A 13023-nucleotide genomic window follows, 5' to 3' on the forward strand; every position below is an offset into this window, starting at 1 on the left:
AACTGCTAGCAAGAGAGTTCTTGCTGTTTTGCAGTGATGAATGACATACTGATGCTTGATCCTGAGTCTGATAAGGATACACTAATCACTTATAGATGAATGACCAGGAGGCTTCATCCTATGTCTGAGGATACTCTAACCACTTATGGATGAATGACTGGGGGGCTTCATCCTGAGTCTCAAGATATACAAGGTCCTTATGAATGAATGGCTGGAGTGGAGGTTGGGGGATATTTTCCTTTTCTATGCATACATACTATTCAGATTATTCAAAAAGGATGAAATATTCTAGTGTAAGATGGTAACTCTATTATGTTGTGCTGTGTCTGAGTGAATTCAGGAGTGACTGATGTCAAATGTGGCACAAGAACTAGATATCAGGTCAGAGACTCTTTAAAACCACGAATGTTGTACATACAGTCCAGTGAGCAGAGAATTACTATGTGCAAATTTAACACTATGATTACAAAATGAACTGTTCTACAGCACAGAGATTATTGTCCATATTTAACAATAACAACAAAAATAAATCTCAATGGATTTCAAAGACGGGTAAGATACAATAGATATTCTATGATTATGGTCTACTTTAGAGGTTGGTAAGTGAAAGATGTTTTGAAATCAGCTGAGATTATAACCAAGGAGTTCAGTAATTAGAACCCAAAGGTCAGAAAAGATGTCAGAGAAGATGAGAGCATGTCAGAATTGAGGGGAACTGAGAATTAGCATAGAAAACCAGAAGAATCTAGCCAGATGTAACTGCTGGTCAAAGAGGGTCAGGACAATGAAGGAGGTGGTGTCACATGCAGCCACCCGCCCCCCAACTGTTGGCCTTGAACTTGGCAGGTGGTGTGTGCTGTAGCAACAACCGATTCCATTTCCCAGGAATGAGTTCACCAGATTTCCAGGAGTTCCTCTGCCTCTGGGAACTCTTTCCAACATTGTGTAAGGACAGATGGGACAGGTACAGTGCCTCTAGGCTATGGCATAAGTGGCACCTGTCTAGGCAAAGCTTAGGGGACAGCCCCAGAGATGTGCATGCAGAGGGTATTATTATGGGTGTTTGTCATGCCATGGTTTGTGTCACCACAGGGTCAGGGACATCTCCTTCTGTTTGGGGTGGAGAGAAGGGATAAGGCAGGGAAGTGGAGATAAGGGGCTTAGAGGGAAGAACAAAGGAGGCTGTCAGGAGCACCAGGCTCTGGTGGGCAGGGCCTTGTGGAATCCTGAGCCTAAAGGGCTTTATCATCTGTGGCAGTACCATCCCTTTACCTTGTGTCCCCAGCCCCTAGGCTGATACTAAGGACAGTCATGTCGTGGAAGGTGCCCATGCTTGTAGGACTGGTTGTGCTAGGCACTCATATATGGACCATTAACAAAGAATTTCTAGACGTTACTAAGGATCTAGATTATTTTGTGGCATCAGTGGAGTTTGCTGTGGCTCAGTTCAATGATAACAACCCAGAAGATAACACATACAAGTTGCTCGAAGTTGGCAGAGCCCAGAAAAAGGTGAGTCCACGTGCAGAGCATTATCCCCTCATGAAGAGCCTTGGGCTGGGGCTTGGGGTAGATCGGCATCAGAGAGAACTGGACCTGCAGAACACTCTACAATCGAGGATCTAGAGACACACCCTGACCAAGGACACATTTACTTTTTCCCTGTGGGACTCCATCTTGGGCTGCTGTTAAACCTGGGCCCTGGACCCTAGGCCCTGGGCCCTAGGAACCCTTGGTACCAAACACTTTACCACCTTTAGCTTCCACACAGCTGTGGAGATGAAAGCCTAGCTCATCATGTGGGATTGAATATGGAGGTGTGGAATAGATGTGATGGAGTATGTTCTTAGTATGTGCCAAGCATAAATGTAGGTAAAGACTTCTAGTGTGTTTTGTTAAAACGTCTAGTTATGTTGTGTATTTGATGTGTATTGTTACCTGTTACAATTACCTGTATAGTTTCCTAAGTGACCACTGTAGTCAGCTTTTTTTGGCACTCTTCACATCAGTCCACTGTGATGAGTATTCTTCTGTAGTAGGATTTCCTGCTTGGGTACTCTGAGTTTTCACGAATATATTTGTTTAAGGGTATGTCAATCATTCTCAATAACTTCTCACAGCATCCTGAGCAAATTTTAAAACTGGATGATGTAACTATGCATTCACCACAGTGTGTCTCTAAGAGGAGCACTTGCATGCAGTCATCACTCACATGAAAGACAGTAGATTCCCCCAAGTTCATCGTGTGTGGCTGCAGTGTGTGCAGGTTGCTTCTTGTGTAGAATTGGATGGTGATCCTGTGAATGTGCCATACCCTGCATGTCCATGCCCCTGCAGAGTGCCAGACTTCAGCAGGAAATGAGGAAGAAGACTGGTATGTGTCTTGTGGCTCTCAAAGGCACATTTCTGTTAACAAACATGGATAGCCCAGCCATATAGATGCCTATTTATAAGCACGGGCATATTGCCCATTTTCTACTTGATCTTCATTTTTTTTTTTTGTATTTATAAAAAACTTTCTGCATACTTTCTTTTCTATAGACATGGACAATGATTTTTTTAATGGATTTGGAGATGGGCCGCACAATTTGTAAGAAACATGATGAAAACATCCATAATTGCCCATTGCTACAAGGCTCAGGAGAAAAGAAGGTTAGAGAATGAAACTATTTCCAATTATAACTGATCTTTTGGGAATAAAAAGATAATCAGGAAAGCCTAGGACAGGGGTTAGGAAAGGTGTGGGAAATTCCAGGTAGGACAAGATTACATCTCAGGACTCCCTCACTGGAAACAGAAAGGACCATCTTTTCCCCATATTCATTTATTTATTATTTTATTTTATTTTAAAAGTCTTTGTATTAATTCTTTGAGAATTTTATACAATTCTTCCCATATCTACCTCACTGGCCACTTCATGTCCTAATTTGTTATTAATCTATCGAGTCTAGTTTGTGCTACCTATCTATTTCTGGATGTGGGGTGATTAACTGGATGCAGTTCCTATCAGGAACTACACAAAAGGTGCCATATTTTTTTCTTTTAACATTTCAATTTTTTATTAGTTTATTTATTTACATCCCAAACACTGCTCCCTCTCCTGGTCCCTCCCTCACAGAGTCTCTCCCTCCACCTCCCTCCCCTTCTCCTCTGAGAGATAGACCCTCCTGAGTATCTACGCCCCTCAGGCACATCAAGTCTCAGCCTGATGAGGTGCATTCACTCCCACTGAGGCCAGACAAGACAGCCATGAAGACTGAGCTTCCTGGCTGCTCCTTATATGACAGGGCCTAGTTCTAGCCCCTTTTTATCCTTTGGTTGGTGACTCAGACTCTTGAGAGCTTTGAGGGGTTGAGGTTTGTTGATTCTTTTGGTCTATCTGTGGGTTTCCCATCTACTTCTTACCTCCTGGTTTGGAGTTGGGCTGGTTTTGGTTGGCCTTTCATTTGGTCTCTGCCCCATCCCTGCATTTGTTTTAGACAAGGTAAGTTTTGGGTTGAAAATTTTGTGAGTGTGTTCATGTCCCCATCCTTCCACTGGGGGTCCTGCCTGGCTACAGAGGGTGGCCTCTTCAGGTTTCATGACCATCTTGGCTAAGGTCACCTGCATTGACTCCTGGGAGTCTGCCCTATCCCAGGTCTTTGTGACTCTGAGGGGAGATAGTCTCCCTTCCCTGACCAGAGGGAACTACAGATTTCCATTCATTCTCCTGGCCTTCTGGATCTCTCTCCTGTCTCTCCCTGAATCTAATCCTACCTCCTCATAACCCTCCCCTTCCCCTCTCTCACTTATTTCCCTCCCTTTGCCACCTATGATTATTTTGTTTCTCCTTCTAAGTGTGATTCAAGCATCTTTGCTTGGATCTTCCTTCTTGTTTAATGTCTTTGGGTCTATAGGGTGTATCATGTACTTTGTGGCTAACATGTACTTATCAGTGAGTACATACCATGTATATCCTTTTGGGTCTGGGTTACCTCACTCAGGATGATATTTTCTAGTTTCTTCCATTGACCTGAAAGATTCACAATGTCCTTGTTTTTACTAGATGAATAGTATTCCATTGTGTAATTTCTGTGTCCATTCTTTGGTTGAGGGACATCTGGGTTGTTTCCAGTTTCTGGCTATTACGAACAGAGCTGCTATGGACATGTCAGAAGGGTTCATCTTAAGCAGACAGAGCCTGGCTCCCAAGCCTAGGGCACCCCTCTACTGCAGATGCCCACATGATTTCCATCTATGATTAAACCATACTTGTGGCCCTTATTTGGCCTTTAGAGACCATCAGGATTCAGGAAGAAGAAATTCTTCCTGTGGTCATCAGCCCAGTGTCTTGGGGTTAGGAGCTATGTAATTGATCCACTTACTCCGACTTTACTGATAGATTCTGGGTGATTTTCAGTGACACCACTGTCCTGTCTGACATGTAATTCATGGGATCTGGGACCTTGAGAGTGGCTTTCTATTACGGAACCCTGTCAGGGTTTGTTTTCTCCTTCCAACTAATGGCCTTGAGGCAGAATCATTTGGGTTGGTTTGTACTACTGTTCTGTTGGGAAGTGCCTGATGGGACCTTCGTTCAAACACTGCTTTCATTTCTTCAAGATCCTTTGGATGGGCAAGTTCATCTACCATCATAGGTTGTGGGGTGGAGAGATGTGAGGAGAGGATGTCTCAGGGTGAAGAACTCAGGCAGGTGCTTTCTCAGTAGTCCCTTCTCTCAGGTGGAGGGATTTTGTGACTTGCATCCATTGTCCTAGTGGAGGTTTGAGCTTTACGTTCCTTGCTTCTGTAAAATGGTTGTTTCAGCTTTTTGGGGGTGGGGGAATGTTTTGTTCATCTTTCATGTGCATTATTTAAATCATTAAAATGTTCTAATTTATGTTTTATGGTTTTTTTTTCAGGTGCATTGTGTTTTCCAAGTAGATGCGAGACCTTGGTTTTCCCACTTCACCATCCTGACTAGCACCTGTGTGCCGATATAAGCGCTGGGAGGGGCTTTGGCTATATATAGCATTCTCCCGTCCTCTGGACGGAGTATGACTATCCATAGCCCAAGGTCTGTGTGGTGCTAATGCAATTAAAAGAATCTCACAGCATCTTCAGGATCCCTGAGCAGTGCTTGGGGTCTTCTAGAGAAAATGTTTCCATTAGATTTCCTGTAAGAAGTCTTATGGGACATTTTCTTGATTAATGATTGATGTGGGAGGGTCTAGCTCTCTGTGGCTGGTGTCATTCCTTTGGGGTGCTTTCGATTTGTATAAGAAAGCAGGCTGAGCAAGCCATGAAGAGCAAGTCAGCAAGCAGCATTCACCAATAGCTTCTTTGTCAGTTCCTGCCTCCAGATTCCTGCTCTGAGTTCCTGCCACGACTTCTCTGGATACTGGATTACAAACTATAACATGAAATAAACCCTTTTGTCCTCAAAATGATTTCTGTCATGCTGCTTGATCACGGCAATAGAAACCTAAGACAGCATCCATCATCAGGCTGTCTTGACTGATCATTTCCTTCCACCTGGAAGCTGTAGGAACGTGTTTTCAACCATGTCCCACAGTCCTGTCCCTTTCCATGCCAGAGTGATAGTTCTGCTTCTACACTGTCTCCGAGGCAATGGTTAGGTTCTGGATCTTTTTTTTTTTTTTTTTTTTTTTTTTTTTTTTGTATTCTTCAAAGTTCAAATGTTCTGGTCTCCCAAGATGTGGAGGACCATTTGAACATCTCGAGTCCTTTCCCATGCTGGCAATCTCCATCATTCCACCTTACTTATCCCCTTGCCTTATTTATTTTTTATCGGTCTCCCTACACGTGAGGCAGAGCGTGGAGCATTTCTCCAAAGAAATCTGCCACAGGGACAAATGGCAGATCCGGATGTGGATGCATATGAGCAGATGCCCCTTTCTGAGTCCAATCAGCTTCTAGGCCCATGGCGCCATTTGTGTTCATTTTTCCCATTCCCATCTCCTCCCATTCTGATTCTCCCTGATACTAGGCTGCAAAGCACAGGCAGGTCAGGCCTCAGGAAGGAGGCAGAGGTGATGAGTTGGCCACCAGACTGTAGACATGGTAGAGAAGATAATCTCCCAGTCGTGACTTTGACCCCTCCCACTGGGGGTCCTCTGAGGCTCCAAGGTCACGAGCATCTGGGGTAAATCCAAATATGACCTACCTTACTTCATGAGAATTCTGTGAGCCTACCAGTTCGGGAATTCAGAGTAGTAAGGGTAAACTGGTTGAATTTATAATCCTGAACTCCACATCAGTTCTTATCAGGGATGGGCAGGGCGGGGGTTGTGCGGGGGATACAGGCTGGGAGATGCACAAGCAGCGGGTATGTTGCTTAATACCCATGAGCCTGTGGCTTATGCCACCAAGGTCTGGAATATGTGGATTCCTCTTCTGCCTTCTGCTTTCAGATGAAGGATGGGTCAAGGTGTAGGAGTAGAGATGCCACTGGCAAAATGCCCTAGTCAAAGTGAGGCTCTTAACACTCCAGGGCCTCTGGTGGGCAGGGCCATGTGGGATGCATCTCCATCTGCAGCTGCGCCACCCCTCCTCCCATGTATTCTCAGCTCTCAGTGCCAACTCTGAAGACAGCCATGTTGTGGAAGTCGGTCCTGTCCGTGGCACTCATTGTGCTGGGAATTCATGATTGCAGCTTCAAGTTTATAGAGATCGACAAGAATGAAGAGGAGTTTGCCATTTCTGTGGAGCATGTCGTGTTCCACTTCAATGAAAACCAGGATGATGATTTTGCCTACAAGTTCCTGAGAGTCCGGAGAAGTCTTCGTCAGGTGAATAGCCTGTTTCCTGCCTGATGCCTGCTTTTATTACAACACCAGGCAGGGCTGGGTTTGTAGTAAGTTAAAACCAAGGCTTTTATTTGACAGATTAAAAAAAAAACACCTCCATTTATTTCCAAACTTTGGACTTATTTTAAAGCGAGTGTAGCATCTGAAAAGTAGGGGAGAAGGGTGGCACCAATGTCTCAATCTGAGTTCAGGATGAGGGAAATTGAATCAGGACTGAGGGATATCAGAACAGTAGAGAATGCGGCTGGCACCAGAACTGAAAGAAACAAGGTCTCCAACAGCAGACAGGTGGCAGCAAATGCGACATGATGACGGGTATCTTTGGGGAGCCAGGTGAGCTGGGCATCCATTGCTCAGCAGGGTGGGAATGTATACCGGGTTCGTGGTGATATGGGCGTCACTGCCGGGGTGACGTTTGTGTAGGCAGTTAGTTGTGGAGCCAGACAGGGACCCATTCTTTCACACTGCTATGCTGGCCCTAAATCCCAGAATAAAATTCTAGGCCAGGTGGCGTGAACGCAGTGACACAGGGTGATGGGAGCTAGAGAAGTTAAGAAAGTGTTAGCTCTTTGAGTGGGTGGGAAGCGTAGGTTGTCACAAATAGACTGCCCCTTCCAGCCCCCCTGCCCCCCGGAAGAGGATGAAGCAAGCATCCTGAGGAGATTTGAGTCTCCTGGAACCAGGTGCTGTGACTCTCCAAGACTTGAGTCATGGAGAGGGGTAATACTGAGATGCGGGTGTGCAGAAGGGGTGGGGCAGCAAGGAGACATGATGCCAAGCTGGGAGTACTGGAAACTCACTAGGTGATGCTTCTCTCGTGGACTCCCAAATGTTTCACATGAGGCTTACTAAGTGTAGTGGCCCACACAACCTCTGGACTAGACCCTTCAGACTATGACAAAGACAATGGTGACTTGGTCACCAGGAAGTGGGAGTTGGAGCAGATGTGTGTGCTGGCCACGCTGAAAAGTGAGTGGTGCTAAGGAGGGACCCTAGAAGGTTTTTTTCCAGGCCAAAGGGGTAGGAATACTGTCAAATAAACAAGCAAACAACAACAAAAATAGAATAAAAGGGTTTGAACAAGGACTGACGCAATCTGAGTAGACATGTAACATTGTTGCAGTTCTGAAGTAGCCTTAGGGACTGTCCTCAAGGAAGTTGAATATAAAACTGATAAAGCCTGCATAAATTCAAGTGGCATCAGCATCTATTGATGAGAAGTATTACCACTGAGGCCAGTTTTTCAGCTGGCTTCCTTTGGCTAGAATGATGTTTCTTTCTCACATCATGATTCCTACATGAAGATCCATGAGCCAGGTAGAATTGCAGAAAGTCACAGATTTGTGGCATAATCCTATAGTCACAGGTCTGGGAACACCCCTGTTAATCAGGGATACAATGTTCTCTGATCTTTCTTTCCTGTCCTTTGATGATTCCACTTCTTCAAGCAGATTCTAATCTTGGGCTCCGAACCATAAATACTCCTCCTTCCTGGACTTCTACCTGCTGCTTCCAGGCAGGGGTCTTAAGCCCATTTCACTGTGTGTGCTATGTAGAAAAGGTGTACGTGACAGTACCTGTGTGCTGCTAGTGTGTGTCAGATATAAGTGGGTGAGAGTGCTGTTGGTGTGAGTTGAGGCATCTGTATGAGGCTGTTGGTGGGTTCTTGGTGCTGGTGTGTGTCTGGCTTAAGTGTGTTGTTGGTTAGTAGTGAGGATAAGGATATTGCCTTGTGCTTGACATGAGTTCATATTGCTGTCATCTGTGTAGATTCCTGAACCCCTGAACCCCAGAATTTCCACGTCTGCTGCTGAGAGAGGCATCTGTTCCACCCTGAGAGAATTTCCTCCTTAGATTTGCTTTTTCTCCATGTTCAAGTGTTTTTTGAGTTTTCAAACTCCTCTGTTTATGGTGATGTCCTGTATAGGATTTTAATAAATAGTGAGACTAGCATTGGGATCATTGATAGCCATTTTATTTCAGTACTTGCAAGATGAGTGCCTTGTGCAGTTAGCACCTACATTAAAGATACAACTTAAAGGGACTGGTATGTTCTCTGCTCCACTTGCTCATGACAGATTGACTCACCAGTGTCCTACTCTAGGTCAAGGAGTCACTTAGCAGTTACCTCTGATGCTGCCTGGATGAACACTTGTTCATCGTCGCAGTGTTCTGTGTGTAGCTGTAGCATGTACAGGTTTTTTGCTGAGGATATAATTGCATAAATATGTTGCACCCTGGATAGTCACTACTCTGTCACTAAGAAATACTGGGCATTTACCAGGGGAAAAACGACTCAGAGAAGAATCAATGGTTCCGCTGTTGCACAGAATAGACATTTGTGAGCTCTGAGGATCAAACTTTGTGCTTGGAGCATGCTAAGCACACACTTTCCATCAGAGCTTTATCCCCAGGCAAATGGATGTATCTTTTGTGTAGAATTAAAAGGAAATTTTGGAAAAAGTAGATTAAAAGGTGGCTGACTGTGGAAGAGGATGCTTGTATCCCTGGTACTTAGGAAGCTGAGGAGCAGTAAGATTGAAAGTTAGATGTCATCATGAGCTAGATTGACTGTCTAAAAAAGCCAAAGTGACAGCAACAAAGAAAAAAAATCCCTACCCTCCCTCCAAAATCAGAGAAACAAGATAGTAAGTGCTCTCCACTATTTATTTTCTGTCTGCTAAACTTTCACATTTTCTGCTTGTTTTTCCCAGTAGATTGGTCTCAGTGAAAGTTCTCTTTCACTTATTTCCAACTAAATATTTTCTAACAGTTTTACAATTTCTTCCTGACAGAAACATACGCTGAAATATTTAGTAGACCTGGAGATGGGCCGTACGCTTTGTGGGAAATATGATGAAGACATTGACAATTGCCCATTGCAGGAAGGTCCAGGAGAGAGAAAGGTTTGGGATTCAATTAACCCCTTATGTCGACAATCTTTTGGGAAAGAATGCAGATAGGACCATCTTAAGCAGGCAGAGCCTGTCTCTCAATGCTGGGGCAGTCCTCTGCTCATAACCCAGCTGCCTGGCCACAGGCAACCTGCAGGCACACACGTGACCTCTGTCTGTGATGGAACCTTCCCTGTGGTTCCAGCCTTAAGCCATCAGAGACCTTTGAGATTCAGGAAAACAAGAGGCTCATGTTCTCCTTTTACTCAACAGTCTTCCATTGTTTGATTTTGGGGGAATAAGAACTGTTTTGTCTGTCTGCTTGCTCAGGCTTCCCCTTTAACTCATGGCTGTCAAGGGTGGTTTTTGGTGACAACCTAGTACCGCTGTTCTGTTGCGAAGTTCCTAAACAGATACTTTTTCAAGCAATTCCCTGGTTTTCAGGACCCTTGGGAAGGGGTAGAAGTTCACCTATCACCATACGACTTAGGGAAGCTGTGAGGCCAGAATGCCTCAACATGAGCGACAACTTCAGCAAGGTGTCTTTTTAAGAGATCCTGGGCTCAGGTCGGGGGAGTTGTTGCAACTTATGTTATTGTTCTCATAGAGCTTTGAGCTTTATGAATCTTGCTATAGGTTACTGTATTTTAACTTTTCTTGTTTTTTTTTAAACTTAGTTTTTATTATTTAGATAGCTTTAATGCATTGCATTTTTCCAATTTATGCTTTCTAACTTGTTTTTACAGGTCCGCTGCACTTATATTGTGGAGACTGAAGCATGGGTTACTAAGTTCACCATCTTGAACAGCACCTGTGTGCAGACTTAAGTGGGGCAGAGGTCATTCTGTGCCTATAGCTAAAGGCCCCTTTCCTCTAGAGGGTGACTGTCTGTAGTCTGGGGTCTCTTTAGTACCAGGACAATAAAAGTCATCTTACAAAACATTCTGAGTCTCTAAATACTGCTTAGAGTTTTCTGTATTGACTGTTTGCTACAGATGCCACACTCAGTGATAAGCAGTGGAGCTTCTATAATCATTATTATCACTCTATAAGAAGTACAGAATATTGAGTAGATTCTGTGAAGTAGTTCACTGTTTATTTTTTATTTATTCATTTATTTTTCCATCATTTCATATTTGTATGTAGTTCATTCATTCATTCATTCATTCATTCATTCATTCATTCTACAATTTCTCCATATCCCTCATTCGTATGTCCAAAAGAAAGGCAGAACGTTCTTCGAGGGAACAGCCACCTGGATCATAGTGGTTGACCCTTCTGCAAAGGATTGGAGACAGACTCCTATGTGAATGTCTGTGTGTGTGTGTGTGTGTGTGTGTGTGTGTGTGTGTGTGTGTGTGTGTGTGGTGTGATTGGAACTCACAATGACAGAGATTCTTCCCTGATGGACACTGAAGGTTACTGACAAGAACATTTTCCCAATAGATTGGTCTCAGTGTTTTTATCTATTCACTGAACCCCGAGTTTCCCACTCAGGTCCCAGTATGGCTTCTATGGCTGTTAGCACCATTCACTGTCCCAAGAGAGGCACAGTTTTACCTTCAGGCTGAGGAACACTCAGTCTACCTCCTCAGATTCTGGGAATGACCTTGGAAGGAAAAAGATTGACAAGTGGGAGGGTGGAACATTACAGAGAAGGGAAGGCAATGGCAATACTGTCCAGAAGATAGTATACTCATACTCAGAATGGAAGGCTGGGTGGTCTTTTTTATCTTGGGTCTCTGGAATTTCAATTTCCCTGATCTATGTTGAAGAATCAATTCTTCCTGGACCTTCCCATTCCTGTGAGTTGGTCATAGTGCTCATGGGACAAAGTTATTAGAAGCATCCCTGTGCAGCTCCTTGAATATAGCACAATGGCTGGCTTTGACCCTTTGACATGTGTATAGAATTTGGAACATCTCAACATCTGGCTTTTATTACTATGTTACAGCTATGTGGTCAGCACAGCTGGAATCTTGTGTGACGCGAACTCTAAGACTTGAAGGTTAGAGCTCTTGACCATGGACCAATGCCCTTTCTGATCAGCATTGTTCTTAGTCAGAAACATTTCCCCAACTCCTACTTCATGTCAGGAATGTTCCTGACCTGCTTAGTTTTCATGATATGCAAATTGCCTTCTGCTTTGATACACACAAAATCCTCCTTGGTTCATTTAACATTCCTCTCAGACATTAAACCAAGTATCTGTCTCTACTACAGTAAAAACCAAAAGAACAAAAACCAAAAACCAACCAAACAAACAAACAAACAAACACCAAGTAGATTTTATGTCCCCAGGACATACTTTAGTGATTTGACTTTCACAGCTAAAGTTGTAAGATGGCTCACCAAAGAATTCTACAAACCAAATTAATTGCAAGGAGTGTTTTGCCTGTGGTCTCCATTTGACTGATCCTAGTCCTCGTGTTATGAAAAAAAAAAAAAAGGATCATCTTGTCAGCATCATTGAGTCAATGCTCAGAGCTCATTGCTAGGGCTTGTATTTCTATGTCTGTCACCCTTGTCTTCTGATGGACTCAAATTAGTAGCTTTGTAATGAAATCAGTATGTTCAAAGGCCATCTGCATTTCCACAATCATAGCAGCACTGTTTCTAATAGATATGGAAACAACCTAAGTGCTCATGACAGATGAATGGTTAAGGGATTATCTGTCATGTATAATGAAATGTTCTTTAGTCATGTAAAAAGAAAATGCTGCCATTTTATGACAGGGTGGATGGATCCTGAAGGGACAAAAGAGACTTATAAAGGCAAATTGGGCAAGACCTAATTCATAGATGGAATATAATGAAAACTCAAATTCACACTGAGAGAAAAGGAGTAGCAGATGGTAGTAACAGAGATGATAAGGTGGGATATATTGTTCAAAGAGCACAAATTTTCAGGATGGTTATATTATAATAATTTATTCACTAGTTGAAATTCACTTACAGGGTAAAGTTGAACTGTTTTTATTACAAGAAAAAAATGAATTATATGAGGTGATACATACTATTACAATTTCATTGTAGTAAATATTTCATGATGTAAGATTACATCAAAATATCTTCTCTCTAAAAGTATATTTTGTGCCGGGTGTGGTGGCACATTCCTTTAATCCCAGCGCTNGGCAGGCAGAGGCCGGCAGATTTCTGAGTTTGAGGCCAGCCTGGTCTACAAAGTGAGTTCCAGGACAGCCAGGGCTATTACAGAGAAACCCTGTCTTGAAAAACTGGAAAAAAAGTATATTAAAGTATATTATTGTTATCTATCAACAATATCTCAATAAAGTTAGGAATAAAAAGGAAGAACATAG

The 13023-nt window shown here is 43.3% G+C and overlaps 2 protein-coding genes across 2 annotated transcripts; both read left to right on the plus strand.

Annotated features, from left to right (window-relative positions):
- The first annotated feature begins 1214 nt into the window (after positions 1–1214).
- On the plus strand, positions 1215–5095 carry LOC110290402 (cystatin-14). Its single transcript, XM_021156927.1, has 3 exons — positions 1215–1512; positions 2542–2652; positions 4902–5095. Exons 1-3 carry the CDS (start codon positions 1312–1314, stop codon positions 4980–4982), a joined length of 393 nt encoding a protein of 130 aa, XP_021012586.1. The 5' UTR covers positions 1215–1311; the 3' UTR covers positions 4983–5095.
- A 1452-nt stretch (positions 5096–6547) lies between these two features.
- Positions 6548–10645, plus strand: LOC110290243 (cystatin-12). The gene is made up of 3 exons (XM_021156744.2): positions 6548–6791; positions 9605–9715; positions 10450–10645. Exons 1-3 carry the CDS (start codon positions 6558–6560, stop codon positions 10528–10530), a joined length of 426 nt encoding a protein of 141 aa, XP_021012403.1. The 5' UTR covers positions 6548–6557; the 3' UTR covers positions 10531–10645.
- Positions 10646–13023: the final 2378 nt, after the last annotated feature.

The sequence above is a fragment of the Mus caroli genome, chromosome 2 (genome assembly GCF_900094665.2).
Source record: "Mus caroli chromosome 2, CAROLI_EIJ_v1.1, whole genome shotgun sequence".
Lineage (NCBI taxonomy): Eukaryota > Metazoa > Chordata > Mammalia > Rodentia > Muridae > Mus > Mus caroli.